General features: G+C 39.5%; 1 protein-coding gene across 2 annotated transcripts in view; it reads right to left on the bottom strand.

Annotated features, from left to right (window-relative positions):
* LOC114240292 (immunoglobulin superfamily DCC subclass member 4) overlaps positions 1-18,863 on the bottom strand; it is a 193,777-nt gene that overhangs the window by 93,958 nt on the left and 80,956 nt on the right. For both annotated transcript variants that reach the window (XM_089736157.1, XM_028170769.2), the window contains exon 2: positions 11,888-12,090. In XM_089736157.1, coding sequence (XP_089592283.1) covers positions 11,888-11,981 — 94 coding nt within the window. In that variant the 5' untranslated portion in view covers positions 11,982-12,090. The remainder of the gene's footprint in view (positions 1-11,887; positions 12,091-18,863) is intronic.

The following is an 18,863-nucleotide window of genomic DNA, read 5'->3' on the forward strand; positions in this document are numbered from 1 at the left end:
TATTCGAGGCGTCTACGCGTTTAAAGTTATATTGACTGAATAAACATAATTTCAGCCCAAAAACGAGATATGTCACAATTCCGTCGACTTGTTTACGTTTACCGAAATCTGTTTATGTAAACGTCCTTTCTCGTGTTTGCTAAATAAATAATTCAGCAGCAAATAATTTATTGTCGCCGTTTTCAGTGTACATTATTGTAATCGAGTTGAAAAGCAGAACAAATTGTTTTATATACACGTTTCCAACGGGCAGCCTGCTCATGATGTATGAGTATCGTTCTTTTACATAACACGGGCCGACGAGCTCGTGGACTACTTGATGCCGAGTGGCTACCAGAGCCCACGAATCATCTGCTCCAGTGTTCGAGTCCTGGTTAAGTATTCGAGTATGTTATTGGAACCAAGAGCTCTGAGTTCGTTGGAGTTTTCTACAAGTGTTAAAATAAAAAAAACTGATCTGGTTCTGGTCCAGCGCGGTATTCCGTGACACCAGCGGCACCGTCTGGGCGGCCTAAATGGCTGCCGTACCGATACGGCTGATGTTTCAGAGCCTTCGATTCATCTCGAAGGCTCCGTCTTTAGGGTGAGCTGCGCCGTCTGGTTATGGTATTGACCGCGGTAACCCCCTAACCGCATCCGGGTTCTGACCTCGAAGAGGATCGGACGCCTGGGCGAAGAGTGCAGAGGAGTTGTTTAGTGGGTAGGGCCCTGAAAACATCCTTGGGCCGCGGTCTCGCAGTCGCGGACCAGTTCCACATCCCCATACGCTCCCTAGGCGCGGGGACCTCGTAGGTTCGGCCTCCGGTTCCAACAAAAGGGAGTATATATGAAATTGTGGGCTAGTGACTCTCTGAGACTGCTGAGTCAAGAGGGAATTTAAACTTAGAGGTACAGACAGGCCCGCGGTCCTATTTTGCTCATATTGACACCTTAGGCAGAATTCTTACCCATTTTTCAAGCCGAGAAGCATGATTACTTATTGCTACTTATTGATATAGCCTACGACCAATATTTAAGCTATGAGTGAACGGGCCGGATACATAATTAATGTGCATATCGCTGTAGGGGCGGGAATTGAGGCGACGCACTACTTTTGTTTTACTTTATTTTAAGTATCTACAGTCGGCATCTTTGCGCCACTTTGAAAAGGCGGCACGACATGAGAACCCTCTTGTCGTGGCCACTGGAAACTACATACCCAATCCTGTAGACCGAATGGTAAACAGTCGACGTCTCCCAAAACACGGCATGACGGATCCTCCCGATCCATTAACGGTGCTTTTAGGTACCACAAGCACCGGTCACCGTCCTCGTGGAACCCGTCGCTTGCGACGAAGGGCTCGACGAGCCAATTAACCCATAGACACAGCCCATTGAGTTTCTCGCCGGATCTTCTCAGTGGGTCGCATTTCCGATCCGGTGGCAGATTCTGCGAAGCACTGCTCTTGCTAGGGTCAGTGTTAGCATCACTCCGATTTGAGCACCGTGAGCTCACCTACTAGTTAGCCTCTCAAGGCTATAAGCATAGGTAGGGAAAAAGAAAGTCACCATTCAAGGAGCCAAGTCAGCCAAAGTGGTAAGATTAGTCTAAAGCTCTATGGTATGTAATAGAACATTTTTGGAAACGCAGTGATCCGGTAGATGTGTTGCCTACACAACGACTAACGTATTAAAAACCTGATAAATCACACTAGTCACTGTTTAAAAGCAAAGCAAAGCAAAAACACTTCTCGCCTCGCATCGGCGCGTCACTTGCTCGACGTGTCGCATATGAAAAATCTCATGACAACGAATACTGCCACATATATTCGCATCACAACTGAATCCAAGATTTCATCTTTCAGCGAGAGCTTCCATTTATTAAATTACTTTTACTCACGTGAATAAACAAGTAACATCTCATTTTTATAGGTCCCCGATTGTGGGGGACCGTGCGAGTTTGATATTAAATTTTGAGGTACGGAGCATAGGTATACGCGTTTTTTTAAACTAGGTCTGTAGATTTAGGCATTATTGTGCGAGTGTGATCTACAAATTAAAATAAAAGTTCCGCCTTATTATTGTAAATAAGGATTACCGGAGACTCTCTATCAGCCTAAGCGTCAGAATGGTATTTTAAATGGGGATAAGCTAAGAACAGACTTAGATTTATTAATTAAATTTGGCTCTTTAATATTAATTCGTAGCGGCACATATTACCGGACGTAATATATCCAATAATCAAATAATTAAGGAATCTTGGTTTCCTTCGCACCATAGTGTCGACTCGTGGGATACCCTGAAACGCTGTCTACTGAAGTTATATAAATATATGTGTAGAAACTGACGTTAGAAAACTAAAAAAGCAACCGAGATGACTGTGAATAATTAAACATCACTGTTGGATCTCTGAACAAATCCTTCAACGTGAAAAGTAGATGTGGCACCATCGCTCAGTGTCAAATGAATAGTCAGTCAATCTTGCAGTCGAACGGATAGCAGTTACTTCCTTATTCTACAGTTACGAAGTGATGCAATGAATTCAAATTTAATCAGTACTGTTACGGGCGGGGGATCAGAAGAAATAAAAACTCTGACGGACATACTTCAGTTTCTTGACGTGATCCGTTTTATGCTTTGCTTCGAAGAGCACTGTCCTCATGTTACGCTCCAAATGTTACGCTTTTACAGCCGCTTTTTTTATTTATTGCTTAGATGGGTGGACGAGCTCACAGCCCACCTGGTGTTAAGTGGTTACTGGAGCCCATAGACATCTACAACGTAAATGCACCACCCACCTTGAGATAAGTTCTAAGGTCTCAGTATAGTTACAACGGCTGCCCCACCTTCCAAACCGAAACGCATTGCTGCTTCACGGCTGAAATAGGCAGGGTGGTGGTACCTACCCGCGCGGACTCACAAGAGGTCCTACCACCAGTATATATGACTATTTATACAATTTGCCAGAACATTTAAGAGATTTTCAGTTATTCCGATACACCTTTTTGCTATTCGACGACAGATCATGTTACTCGTACCAGCATAATAATGAAGAAATGTTCCACAAAGTTCAATAGATATTCCAGTTTTTTTAAATATTTTAAATAACTAACTAATTAGGTACGTAGCATAACCTCATGAGCGACTTCCACGATAAGGACAGAGCATGCAACGCAACGTAAAGATCAAACCCACAAAATGTATGTTTATCAATCATGGCGATTTTTGCTCCCGTAGGCTTAACCCGTGATACTCTAAAAAGGTCTCCTGGGTGGTGTGCTACCAACCAATTGACGATTTCTCTGTACTATATTCTAAAGCGCCCAGTCAAAGTCCAGAACATTCAAGCGATCAGGAGTTGAAAGCGTGCCCTTTAGCGAGCCCCACTCGAGAGCGACTTTTTAGTGCGCACGGACACTAGCGCTTTCTCTCAGGCTGCATTGAAAGCTTCTGCAAGGTCATAAACTCAAAGAAGTCAGCTGCCAAATCGCAGCCAAGACGATCGATAGAGCCTGTTCGGTTTGAACTTTTGAATTTGCAGTGACAAGCAAAAGGTATACTGTAATCCAAGTCCAAAATAAGTAAACAATTAGCTTACAATAACACAACCGTAGGCGGAGCGCGTAGACTTAATCCCAATCTAATATAAGTCTGGACCCGTCTAGACTCTTACTTATAGACTAGATCAATTTAATTAAATGTGTGTCGGCTTAAGTACGTCGTTTGCACTCGGTTAATGGCCTATCGACTATTTGGCTGATCAAGGTTCTGTGAGCGCACTGGGTGATTTAATTTAACTGGTCTATATGTTTTTATTGTTGTCACTGGCAAATTAGCCTGCTGCCCATCTGATGGTTAGTGAGTACTGTTATGATGACAGTTTAATATGGTTGTTAGAAGTTTGAAAGGCACTTAAAAATACTTGTGAAGATCCTGGCAGTTTCAAAATAATCCATTTCAATATATTTCACGTCCATTTATTGAAATCAATACAGTGTCCATTCGGGATCGGGATCGGGAATCGAAACGGTAGTTCAAAAAGGCGATGTACGCGTCATGATAATCGCTTTATCGTTGGCACCACTGACTATTCCCCGAATTCTGCTCTCCAAAGAGCCAGTCACCGTTAACACCCTAGACACGTTCTTACAGATCCATCACATCCAGTAACTCTATCATTAGACGCCTTCAGCTCTAACACTAGAGGCAGGCTTAGGGACTCTGATAACCGTACTCGTCGAACTTAGAAGTGTTCAACGTGCAACCTAACCTAGACATCAGCCGACTGAATTTCTCGCTAGATCTTCTCAGTGGGTCACGATTCCGATCCGGTAGTAGATTTATTCGCGAAGCAGCTGCCCTTGAGTTATTAGGTCTCCTGCGCCACCCCTCCTGGCTGAGCCTTAGCTCGCCCACCTGTCCTGGTGAAACTGGAAAGGCCTCCGGGCCACCAGTAATCCTTCAATCATAAAAAAAAAGTCTCCTGCGGAGGCGCTGGGACAGCTGTTAGCAACTCCCACCCTTCGTGGCTGAGCCCTAGCTCGCTTACCTGTTCTGGTGAAGCTGGAAAGGCCTTTGGGCCACCAGTAATCCTTCATTCAAAAAAAAGCAATCCTGCCTGGCTGGCTGTCTTCTCCTTTGAAAAAAAAGAGTCATAGCGCTTAGAAAGTACCGCGGACCGAAACTCAATCCAAGAATTGGATGATCTGTGAGAAAAATTGTAAATTAGCATCCTATTTATTTCCTAATAAGAACATATGATAAAATGTAACACTTTCGAACATCGGTACTGAAATTTAGTTGAAATAACGTTTAAAAAATTTAATTAGATTTTAGTAACCACGGATATCTTTCATGCTGTATGTTTGTATGTTTTTTTTTCTTCATATTGATTGGATGTTGAGTTTCTAATAAAATAAAACCGAAATTAAAAAAATGATTCAATCCATCTAGCCCTTTTATAGTTTAAAACACCTACTAAGTCATACAGCTTATTGAGAGACACGATCATATTAGAAAGTAGTGAATGAAAAAAGACTGATGACTCTTGCACTGCACAGATGCACGGTATCTACCTCCCTTGAGGGAACGTGGAGATGTGCTTTAGTTGTATGTTTCCGGCTCACGAGATATCAATATACTAAAATCACAAATGGTCACGAAAGCTCAATTCACACCTGGATTGAAGTGGTCACCGCATGACTGTATACACAAGTAAATCCAGCACTTAACACCAGTCAAGTTGTGATCTACTTTCCAAGTAGCTGCGCAAAGAGTTAACTAAACAGATTTCCCTCCAAATCCGTAGCTATATAATATTTACTCCCAGAGTAATATTCCGATTACAACGTAGAAACAAAAACCAATCTCCTTCCATACTATATAATCCGCAGTTTCCAGTCCATTACGCCTTGTACTCTGCGAGGTTTCAAATTACCTAAAGGCATATACTCAGTGTATATTTTACAGGGTTTTTTAATAGAGTGATTGCCAGTAGCGCAAACACCTTTTCAACTTCACCAGAACGGTTGGGTGAGCTCACACTCTGCTAAGAAGGGTAGGGTTGTGCTGATAGCTACCCCAGTGTCTATGGCAAAGAGACCCAACAGTTCGAGGGCAGTGACCAGATTGGAATCACGATCCTCTAATCGTATCCGGCGAAAATTATTGCTTTAAAAAAAATAAGATTTTCGATTTAAAAATAAAAAAAAGACAAATAAAAATGTTAACTTTTTCATTGTGGGCATTTTACATAACATTTATCACTTGATATTCGCTCAACAAAAATAAATGTAACCAAAAATAGAGCCCTGATAAAAGATATTTTATGTATCATGCAATATTTGCGTTCTCAATGAACACGTTTCTTTACAATCATTGAACATTAGAATCTAATCGATCGACACACCTGCCCGTGTTTGTTTGGGACGATACTTACCAAGCATGAAGATACAAGCCAGTCCTCGAATACAAGATTAAGTATAGTAACAGAGACCTAACTAAGAGATTAATATAGCAATATAAGACTACTTTTATTTTGCCCAATTAAAGTATCATCGATGCCACTTATTGCATTTTAAAACTTCGTTAAAAAGGCTGTACTTCGCAGTACGCGTAAACAAAATTTACAGTACAAAACATGTATGATTTAATGAGTATTTATTATTGATAGACAGAACAAAAAAAACGAATCTGCACGAGCAAAAGTTTTGTCCATGACGAGCTAGTGTTACAGCATTCAGGAAAAATCGTGGAGTGATTTACTGCTCAGACTGATCGCTCATGCCTAGAATGATCTCGTGTAAAGCAATATAGTTTAAAGTCGAAGCTCCACTAGAAAGAGATTGGAGCAGTAGCCATCATAGAACGCAAAATATTTGACAGATGCCTGAATCTCGCTAATTTCAAGTTATGCTTACATATAAACAAGTTCCGAGCAAAAAAATTTGAGACATCGGTCTATCGAGCAATTTTTTCCGCTCGGCGTAAGATCTTCCGTTTGTCGCTTACTCCCATAAAGTTAAGCTTTATTTCAGTGGGGAATGTGATAGTAAAAAGAAATGACGTAATCACTTCAAACCTTTAAGGTGATCTCCATGCAACGCATATTAAAAACACTCAGAGAACATTACAGTCTGTTCATAAGGCCGGGTTTCTTTGTATGAGATCGGGCGTACTCTACAAGTAATCATTTGTCTGTTGATAAATGTTTACAATTTAAAAGTTTTCGTTGTTTGTATTAAATTCCCTGATTCAGTACAGGCGAACTGTTTCTCTGTGAATGTGTTTGACTTGGTTACTCTAGCTATAAAACTTTATATGTGTTTCTAGTCAACGTTTGAACTATACCTGGGAAAATTTGATACTGACTGTATATGAAATACGATTTTATGCATCAAAACTTAAGGTTTCAAATTCTCTACTGTACTGTAGAGTTGGAGTTGCCATTCCAAAGTTATCAAACTAACTTCGAGTTGGGCATGATAGGTATATACCCTTTAAAGGCTATGTTCAATGTAAGTAATATTATAGGACATGCTTTGTTTATATTATTGACTATAGTTATATTATTAAATCAGTTTGAAGTGTTGGCTGGGAGATTAGCAAAGGCTTCAGACGTAGCGCTAAGCCATGTTAATAATAAATGTTATTAGTGCTGTAGGAGTATAGATGAGCTTATAGACTAAATGGCTTCTTCTACTAGACCGGAATAGTAATCTTATGAATGCACCGGGCCAATAGTTCATTTGTCCAGTCTGTTAGGTAACATCCAAGGTAAAATCCTTAATATACTATATTGTAAATGAAATCACTACTATCAATCAACTCATCAGATTATAGAATATTTGCCTACATAATATTTCTCAAAAACCGAACTCCACTATCTTTGAGAAGCCGTTGGATTTTTTTCAATAATAATCGTATCGAATACAAAGTTGAAACTAGGAGTTACAACACCGTTTGATGGAGGATTAAGGTCGGGTCCCGGGTTTAATTATTGAATGTTGGTGTTCGTGATTTCGCTAGCGGAGGTCTCGTGTGTGACTTTCGGATGAGACTGTGAGGTCGAGTGGCCTTTCTACTTGATTAATTCGATCTCGAAACGAACAAGAACCGTCGAGTGATTTTTGCGTGAAACTCTATTAGGTTCGAGACGATATTTAATAAATAAGTAATGATGAGTGAGGCAAGTTGTAAATTGATTGTTTTTGCAAGAAATTTGTACTTTTCCAAGCGCGTGCTTCTGTGCATAAAGGACACAGTTGCAGCCCGAGCAAATCTTCCTCGCGTACCTTCTAATTAATACAAGGAAAAACAACTATAATATTCACATCTTCCAACCTCGATAAAAAAACACATTCACTAGTTATTATTAAATCCGCGAAACATTTTCACACAAACAAATTTCAAAGCCCAAATCAAACCATAGTATCGTGAGTCAGCAAAATTCGTAAATCGTACTCAAAAATTACTTCCTCGGATCAAAGGCCTCAAATTACTTCTAAACATTAGACACGACACGGATTTCCCTCAAAAAGTACCCGAGGCTTAATCGTACGAATGAATAAGTGAATGGTTCCGAAAGAGCATACGTATTCGTTCGTCGTAAATCGGACGGAATGAATGGAGTAAAACCCTGAGTGATTTTGTACTCTGCGTTTTAAGATTAAATTTGACGATGTTTTGAAGATTATATTTAGATTTCTTGGGAACTTCAAAACTACGTGATTGTTTGAACAAATGTGATCGTCACCAAGAGTTATTATTAGATTAATACGACACGATAAAATATGTGTTAGTCGAATTGAAATAAATTAATAACGCATATAATTTATCCCATTTCTTCTATTGGTCTAAATGAGCAGACGTGCATAATTCTCATCTGGTTTTCAGGGTTGTGGTAACCCATAAACAACGCAATATGTTTATCACTATCGAACATGACACATAAGGTCCAAGATTTGGAAGAAATGCTATTGTTGCGGACAAGAGCTGATGTGTCTAATTTGATTCAATAGAAGGTAAATTTTATGATAAGTCTACATTGGGGAGAGAGCAAGATGTAGCAAATTCTGTAAAACTTTTGAAAATGTAAAAATCTGTAAAGTAGTCAGTACCGCGCGAGCAGGAACCACCACTCTGCCTATTTATATAGTAATACGTTCCAGTTCGAAGGGTGGTACAGCTGAGACTCCGAGTTCGTACCTGTCTCAGGGAGTGTGGGTGGCGACATTCACATTGCTACGTCTATGGACTCTAATAATCTGGTGTGGTGTGTTCCCCTCACCCTAGGTGAGAGGAACAAACAACACGGGTTTTGCTCTGAATTCACGAATACAACGAACTAGTAAAACGATTCTCAGTCACAAGAATTACAAAAAAAAAACTCATCGCTTTTTCAACAAACCGATAGTTAAAAGCACAGTAAAAAAAATTAAAAAGCAAACTATCATTCACTTCATTTAATGCTAAACAACCCTTGAAAACCGCGCCCTTCTCGCAACAACCACAAATATAAGGGTGAGTTGTGTAGCCTCATTTAAGCTTGTGAATAATTTAATAAAGCTCCCGGCACTGTATCATGTTGTAGGTATAAACCAGTAACCGCACTAAGGGATTTTCACTATGAGGTAAGAGCATGCTAAGGAAAGTTTTACTTATTTATTTAAAGTTTGGTGTTTAACTATATTTTACGATATCCGTGTTGTGACGGCAGTCTTAGTGTCAGTGCCACGGATGCCATTACAGCGTGTACAGCGTGACTGTTTATCTTACGATGAATTAGCTTAAACATTAGTTAATACGTTTTTGGTCATTGTCCATCCAGTCAACTGTCGTCTTGTAGTTGACGATTCTGTTCTGCTGGTTAATGTCGAGCATCAAGAGACGACAGCTTGTTGTGACAACTGCTTATTTCTGCGGGACAGCAATAATTTGTGTCCGACTGAAATGTAGTCCACTCACTTTACTACCTCAACCGAAGCCTCTTGGTCACGTAGTGAAAGTATTTGACTGTGGTTAAATTCTTTGAGATGACATAATATAAACTGATATATACGAATGTATAGATTATAGAGAGAGAGAGATTATAGGAACGGGGTTGTTGGCTAAAATCGGTCCAAACAGCTTGCTCATCTTTCAGTGTTTATGTTTCTAAAGATCCTCCTTTACATTGTAAATTTAAGAGAACTTTTTATGAATCTTTTGACATAAAACTTCTGTATTATAATAGTGTTAAGTCAGCTTCGTAATATTGCTGTGCAAGTTGTATCATAAAGCGACGAGAAACGCTCGTGCTACCGATTTCCCCAGCTCATACTTCAACCACAGCGTAGCGTAAGCTATTTGTGAACGATTTAAATATTTGCTTGTGTTGCATTTAGTTTAAACTTGCAATAATGTTTATAAAAGCTTGAAGGATACATTTTGGCTTTTCTGTGTTTTTTGTGGCACAAGTTTTTTTGTGAGAGGATCATATAATCGATGTTCGACTGTTACTACTTCTTTTGTGGGATATTAAAAGCCATGTGAACGTAAAGTATCCGCACGTGTGTAAAGTTGGATCAGCCTCAGACATGCATATGGTGATGGCTATTAGCTTAACCACTTCACATCAGGTAAACCGTTGCCCAAGAATGAATATAAACAAAAGTCTTTGGCTTTTATTTGGCAGAATAATTGAAAATAATATAATGATTAAATCAATTTCATTTTATATTACAGAACAATATTCTTTACTTCATATTAGAAAAACATTTATTTTGGTAAAATACAAACATTATAAAAATTCGATAAAATACAGATATTATTATTAAAAAGATGAAGTCTCTCCAATGAATACATTTTACACGAGCAAAGAAGCTTAACGTGTTCATTGAATATTCACTTAACTGTGAATCTCTTTCCTTTTAGACACATATAACACGCAATGTAAATACATATAATCTACAGTTATTTTAATAATAAAAACGACTCCTGTTTTAATATTATAATATTCTTTATTCAGATATTGTAATATTTTTTATATACATATAATGTATATATACATATTATGTACATAAATTTATATGTTTTTGATATTGGCAGAGGAGCGTTTGTTTGTACTTTAAGACGTGTAATAATAATGTAAACTTGTAATTACTAACAGACTCGTGCGGGCGGTAGCGAGTTTGAGACTGAACAACATGAGACTATTCTAGGGTTTTGTTTTGTTTTGGTTGGTTTGTTTTGTTGGTTTTGTTTCTTTTGAAAATGGTACTGCAGGGTACTAAGGATATAGCCCTACTAGCACTGCTGATATCTATCAAATAAATAATATAAATTTGTAGTGATTTTCAGTTATGGTGTCGGAGAGCTGTGGTAACCATTTATCACGAGTTCATCATGGTCTAAACTATTAGTGTACTCGTGTGTGGTGTACTCGTGTTAAGCGTTTTATACCTGGTGTTAGGACCTCTTGTGAGTCCGCACGAGTAGGTACCACCGCCCTGCCTATTTCTGCCGTGAAGCAGTAATGCGTTTCGGTTTGAAGGGTGGGGAAGCCGTTGTAACTATACTGAGAGCTTAGATGATCATCTCAAGATGGGTGGCGCACTTACGTTGTAAATGTCTATGGGCTCCAGTAACCACTTAACACCAGGTGGGCTGTGTGCTCGTCCACCCACATAAGCAATAAAAAAAAAAGCGCTCCGACTATGCTGATCTTCAAATCCCGCGGGCAGGTATCTATTGCTCTAATTGACGTACTCGACACATGTTCGCGAATTACTTCCACGATGAAGGAATGTCTAATTAAACTTGTAATTTTCCTAATTACTATAGAATTAAGACATACATAGATCTCAAGTCTCAAGTTGTGATGTTGATTGGCGCCGGCAACCTATTAAGATCAGAGAGGCTGTGAGCTCGTAAGTCTGTCTACGCAATAAATAAATAAAAACCAAAAGTCATCTCCGAATATTTGTTCAGTTAAATGAAATACGAAAAATCTTGAAAATTACACGAATAAAATGTTTTACCCGTTAAGATATAAGTTTGTGTTGAGCTTAAAGCAGCTTTACGTCTCATTTTTGAAGTCCCGTTTCTTGTTCTTACACTAAGACAGGCCTTTAATTTAGGGATGTCTGTTTTCAAAGAGTCGAGCTCAGAACAATTTTAAAATTTAAAATGAAATAAATTTTTGGAATGAAAAGCAGAAGTAAGGCGTTTTGTGGGCTTTTCAGATATGACGCTATCAAAACTAATTACAAAGGTAAAGGAACTTACAAAGGTACATTACTTCAATTCATAATTTCAAAATATATTTGCTAAATTTGTTTCATGAGAATATAATAATAATCAAATTAATTCAACAAAATAAGACCATAAAATGTACAGTTGACATAAAACAAAGTGTTTTTCAACTTACCTCCACTAGGGATAGAAGCGGTTGTAGCAACACAGAAGCAGTGTAACAGCAACGAAAATAGCATCTTGGTCGTTACGATGATTTTCCCTCTCATTCTCGTTTCGTCTCACATGGTACGACGTGTAACCGGCTGCACTTGATCATTTTGTTCTATCTTCATCGTTGACACATTTCGCAGCCTCTCGTCATATTATAGTTCAAATCTGAAACAATAGTCAATTTTACGGATATTTTCTTACAATCTTTGTTGACATCACCAGGTGGGCGCGACCAATAACCTTTTCTTTTTTTTTTGGTCAGGAGGAAATCGCAAGACTTACGCCCTCCACTGGAGATGGAGGGCGGGGCATCTCGGAGTCAAACCGACTAAAACCTCCGAGAAGCGTTTAGTGCGGAATACATCTCTCCCACCACCCTCCCCCTCGGGACGCCGGACCGGCGGTCGTCGGTGCCACGACCACCAGCCCTCTCGGTCGCCAGCCTATCCGAAGCCCGTCTAGGTGGCGCCGGTTAGACGGCCAATCATCTTAGCAATAAAACAATTAAATCCAAGTAAGCCGTGGTATGTGTTTGATCTATATAATTATCTCTCCGCTTTCTGCCTGAAAATATTTTCATTTACTGTTTTGAACTAGGAGACGGTGGTTAGAAAACACCTACTTGTTCACATCTCTCGGTTCGCTTGTTTGTTAATTTATTAATTCGAGCTTCACACGTGAACTGTAGAATACATTTGTAGAAGCGTATTGTGTTTGGAAGTCTTAGTTAAAACTTATTTAACAGTGTGATCACGCGTTTATTTCGGTAGTCACAGAGGACTAAGACTGGTTCGACGTTGAATATTGTGCTTATTATCTATCATCCAGCATTTATCGAAAACGTGCGTTATAAGAGGATCCTAGTTGGTATAAAAGTGCTATCTTTCATAAAATTCTTGCCATCAATGTTTGAACACAGAACCAGAGTAATCAAAATGAACCCAACTATATCTACATTTAGTGCGCAGTGAATAACTATGTAGGTATTTCTTGAATAAATAGGCTCTTATCTCATTTGGATCGACCACCCAGTTAGAGCTTTATCTAAGTACTTTCTAGAAGCAAACACACGAAAAATACTATACGTATTTTCAGAACTGGCTCTGAACCAATTCTGAAAAACTAGTACAGTATTCGAAAACAAACTATTTTTATAGTTCAATTAAGTAAATACGTCAGTTGTGTACTGTTCATCAGTGTGTCACGTGGAGTCAGTCAATTTAAAAGTAGCATCACTGGCTTCGTCAATTGAATGCATGAACATTTTCACTGTTCACCTTAGTCCACAACAGTGTTTTAAACGTGTAATTGGCGTTGGAAGATGATGACTCGTTTTGTGCGATTATTTACTACTGATTTGATGATATGAAGCAGGGTTGTACAAAAAATGCCTTGGCAGTGGATTGTTATCAGATGCAATTAAGATTCTATGGAGGTGCCTCAAATGCTGTATTAGATAACGTCACAGGTTGCGGACTCAGGGTTTATTGCTATGGTCCCGAAACCAAAAGTGATTCTCTGCAGAGGGTTCTTCCTTTTGTAGAACAGCCAACAAAAGTTAAGAACTGAGCGTGGGTACTACAATGATTGCCTCGTTTTCGGACTGAATGGTCACTTTAGAGTGGTACAGTAATTTGTTTGCAAGCTGTTTTAGAAGTTTGACCCCACGGGCTCAATGCGCCAGCAGTGAACCAGATGAACAAACGATCTTTTTAATTATTTCAATTTTGATTTGGAATTTTTGATTCACATCGACCTCACACCTTATGATTGCCATTAAATAGAAAGAAATGCTTGAAGGAATCCGATTTTAAGATGCCGAAGTAGCGGTAGCTACGACTGAAAAGGCTGTAGAGGAGAAGGATGCGTCCACTACTTTTCTCAGTAGCTACATCGTGTGCAACGATGCTCAAATTGTAAAGGAAATTGTTATTCAAAACAAAAATAAAAGAATGAAACTTCTTTGTTTATTTTTTATTTCCAAAAACACTATGTTGGGTCTCACCATGTAAGAGTCGCGGGTTCTAATTTCGCCTGAGATCAGTATCATTATAATGTATTTGTCGTCGTCATTGTACATAGTCGTCAAGCCAACATTATAATATGAATGAAACTAAGTGCGTCGTACGGATATGCTCGGTTGACCTTACTGGCTAGCTATATGTCATTGTTATTGGCATGGGCGAGAGTTGCATCATTTACCTAAATGTTATATTTAGTAATTCGTAATTCGAACAATCAACATTCTACTTAAACGTAAATTTTGTTTTAACATTTAAAAGAGGGGCTTCACATATTGTGATGACATATTGGTTTCTTTGTATCTCAACATTAATTTAGGTATGGATTATTAAAATGCTTAGTCTCCATTGCAGCTGACGACTTTGAGTGAATGGGTTTGCAGTGGCTATCATTATAGACTACATATGTATATTGTTATAATCTTTCTATTGTTATGGACTTGGTTTTATGAACAATATGTTTTGTATGAATTGTAGATATCCATGAGCAGCAGTGATCATTTACCATCAGATGGACGGTTGGTTTCGTTTGGCTCTAAAGCCAAAAAAAAATACTAAAACTGAGGCTTACGATTTGGAAGCCATTGGTCTAGACTTCTAGACGTTTAAGTTTCTTTCATTATTATTTATTTCTAATTCGTCTTATTAATTAATCACAGAAGATACTCGTTACATAACCTAATGTTAGATTTAAATTAACATTTAACATTGTAAGTGACCTGTACAATTAATCCAATTATACGTTAGTCTATTTAGTTCACTGTTCTATGGCACCATAATCTCCATAACAAAAGATTCATTATCGCTACAGCAGCAGCGTTTAATATTGGTAGTACAATAATGGTATTTGATAGTAGACGACACGCTCTAGTTTGACCCATCAGAGTAGAGTATTGGGTGCAAATTGTTTTGCATATCTGATAATCTGGCAAGGCTTTAGAATACAATCTACTGGATTAGAGAGGTAGAGGTGAAGATGCTTCTGAGCTATTACAAGAATTAGTAAAGGAACTAATATATAGAGCATTCAGATTCTGCATCTTTGAGTGGAACACATTAATCACAATGCGTTTCAGTCTGGAGTTTAGGATAGTCATTATTTCAGGGAAGTTGAAATGTCGACATGGCATCACGTTTTGGAATTTGTCCCAATAATTGTCTGTCCTATAGTATTAAAATCTGTTTATTTTTATATGGAATTTTTCTTAGCGCTATGCCATTAAAACAGAAGATGTTCTAAAGAAAGTAGGCGGTCGACTGTGATTTGAGAACCATAAACAGCGATAGCCCTAACTCATCAGAATGGTCGTCTACAACAGGACACGATGTCCGATTGTCCACAGGCGTTGCTTGAATATGACAAAACTGCATTCGTTTACTTCATTGAAAACTAACCGATTCCATTATTTCAAATGAAACATTTCTATATGATTTTATTTTTGTTAATTCATGTTCTTGAGTCTGGTCTCAAGAACAAACCCAGTCTTATAGCTTACAAAGCATGACTATACAGGGAATATTTAGAAACCACTGCAGATTTATTTTGTTTGGTGATATATTTATGTACATATATCGCTGCAGAAACAATGGGACTATTTTAATAATTCACTATACATATAACCGTGACTTTGAAAATCGTTCTACCTACGTTCTAAAAAAAAAAAATTTCTAATAAAAATTATATAAATCTATTTTCGAACTATACTATAATATTTTTTCGAACTCAATTTATGTGCTAAATATACTGGCTATACTTTAACACTATATCCAACACGTACCGACAGCGGAAAAGATTTTCGTCCCAAACCCGTATATTCCAAGTTAAATTTATAGGCAGAATGGTCACCGAGCAATTCAATTTCTTTCCGAAGCTCAATCTTTAATGTTGTCGTAAATCAGCGGCGCCATTACCGGCTCGCGTCACAGGGCCGATACACCGAAACGATCGTAAAACAATGTAACATCCATTTGTAGATTCGAAGCAGAGCATTACCTGCCCATAACATTATCGGCACCATAAAGATCGTCGTTGCTCCAAATTCGTGGAGCAAATGTTCGCAATTTACTTTATTGCAGTAGACATATCGCGACCGACGACGCCGGGCCCCCGTCCAATCCTTTCGATTTTCCTTACGTTGTAGATTTTTGCATGATAAGAGCGACGAGGGAGGTCAAAGTAAATTTGCGCCTGAAAGGTTCCCTGGGTTGGTTCCGCGACAATTTTTTCGACCAAATTCGCTGCACGAGATGTCTATTTGTCAAACATGCCCCCCGGGGAGGTCTGTTGCAGAGCTGCCCGCGACGGAGATGGGATTGCGGCATGACGTCATCATTTTCCGGAATAGCTTCGCGTGCTGTTTGATGAATTGGAACACATAAATCTGAAAGCTCTGATTTGATTCTAGTAGAGCGGTCTGAAGCGACGGAATCTGCATCACTCAAAGAGAGAACAGTAATTTGAAAGGCTGGCATGGTGTAGTTAAATCTTACGTGTGCGTAAACAACACTATATAGAATCATGCAGTAGTTGATATTGTTTTGTGTTTTCAATAGTAATGTAGTTACATAGTTATTAGCATATAAAAGCAGTATTGTAATTAATAAACAATTACCATATAAGGATACCGATGCCAACATTTTACTGGTGGCAGGACTTCTTGTGAGTCCGCACGGGTAGGTTTTTTTTTTTTTTTTTTCCTACCTAAGCTGAGAGCCTTGAGAGGCTATATCAGCGTAACCCTAACTTTTGTAGGTGAGCTCACGGGGCTCAAACCTGATGACGTTGCTAACACGAACCCTAGCAAGAGTCGTGCTTCGCAGAATCTACCACCGGATCGGAAACGCGACCCACTGAGAAGATCCGGCGAGAAACTCAGTGGGCTGTGTCTGAGAGTTAATTTACTCGTCGAGCCCTTCGTCGCAAGCGACGGGTTCGACGAGAACGGTGACCGGTGCTTGAAGTACCTAGAAGCACCGTTAGTGGATCGGGAGGATCCGAGATGACGTGTTTTGGGCGACGTCAACTGCTTTCCATTCTGTCCGCAGGATCGGGAATGTAGTTACCGGCGGCCACGATGAGAGGGTTCTCGTGTCGTGCCGCTTTATCGAAGTGGCGCATCGACGCCGACTGCATATACTTACTGGTGGACTCTAAGTCCAGGTCGTCATGGAGGTCGACGTTCCTGACGAACCACGGGGCTCCGACGGCTATCCTGCAAAAACGGGATTGAATAATTTGGAATGACTTTAAGTGAGTGCGGGCCGCGTGAGCGAACACTACACTTGCATAGGTCATGACGGGGCGTATGCAAGTTTTGTAGAGTGTCACCTTATTTCTAAGGGACATTTTACTTCGCCTACATATCATCGGGTAGAGACGTCCTAGAATGAAGGCGGCACGATCGCGTACCGTCTTGATGTGGGGGCGGAATGTCATCCTACTGTCGAGGATGACGCCTAAGTATTTAACCTTCGGGGCCCACGGTATGGGCTGGTCGAACATCGTGATCGGGCGAACGGCGGGGGCGGGGGTATTGACGCGCCTAGTCGGGAGGGGTATGCTCAGCGTGGTGTTCGGAGGGCGACCCCTTTTGAAGAGCACCGCTGTGCTTTTCGTGGGGTTGATGTCGATGCGCCAGTTCCGGAACCACTGTCCCATGGTGGTAGCTGCGGTCTGAAGTCGTCGATGAAGCAACGCCTTCTTCCTACACGAGTAGTAGATGGCGGTGTCATCGGCGAAGAGCGCCAGATGGGTCTCCGGAGACCGGGGTATATCTTTGATATACAAACTAAATAGTAACGGGGAGAGGGCGGAGCCTTGCGGAACTCCGGCTGTGACGTGACGGGTAGGTACCACCACCCTGCCTATTTCAGCCGTGAAGCAGCAATGCGTTTCGGTTTGAAGGGTGGGGGCAGCCGTTGTAACTATACTTGAGACCTTAGAACTTATATCTCGAAGTGGGTGGCGCATTTACTTTGTAGATGTCTATGGGCTCCAGTAACCACTTAGCACCAGGTGGGCTGTGAGCTCGTCCATCCATCTAAGCAATAAAAAAAAAAAAAAACCACGATATGAAATGATATTATTCAGGCAGGGGCTTGGCTGTACCTTTGGCAATGATGCCCATGAGCGACGGTGACTACTTACCACGAGGTGGGTCGTGTGCTCGACAGTCTATAAAGTCAATAAAAAAACTTCATCAAGACGTATTCTGAAGCCTACGTCACTGGAAACTTTACTGCGCATTAAACTTGTAAGCACAGCTGTAAAATAAGCTTAGGTAACGAATCGCGATCGATCAATAACTTTTATTGAACTATTCAGATCTAATTTAGTTTGATTGAATTTTAACTCCAGGATAGGAAGATGTAGGAAAATAGATTCTAATATAGCTCCAATATCAGTTATTTTGTGAATTCATTTTAAAAATTTGAATTTTTAAACATTTTGTGCTTATAAAATTGATTGCATTAGCTAGCTTCTTTCTTTACAATAATACGTCAATTAATTACTTAAATTGTGTACCTATAATATAGATTATTATTGATGATTGATAATTTATCTCAATTGTACGCTAGACGTCTTTTTACTGAGATATTTTTACAATACCAGTCGTAGCTTCTAGGATGTTTTGGATATTAATCATAATTTCAGTATTGTCTTCTGAAGTCGCTGTGGCCAAAAAGATAGAAATCCCATTCATCGTGGGACGTAAGATTCATATGTTTCAGTTATTCGTGGATATGTGACAAGTATGTATGTATTTTTTTATAACGTATAGTAATGAAAATATGCGAAATGGCGCAGTTAGATGACACAATACTTCTTCAAGTAATTTTACTTTTTTCTGCATAAGCTGACCTCTATCCCAGTTCAATTCCATACCATATTCTTTTTCTATTTTTAATTCCACAATT

The sequence above is a fragment of the Bombyx mandarina genome, chromosome 21 (genome assembly GCF_030267445.1).
Source record: "Bombyx mandarina strain Sakado chromosome 21, ASM3026744v2".
In the NCBI taxonomy this organism is placed as follows: domain Eukaryota; kingdom Metazoa; phylum Arthropoda; class Insecta; order Lepidoptera; family Bombycidae; genus Bombyx; species Bombyx mandarina.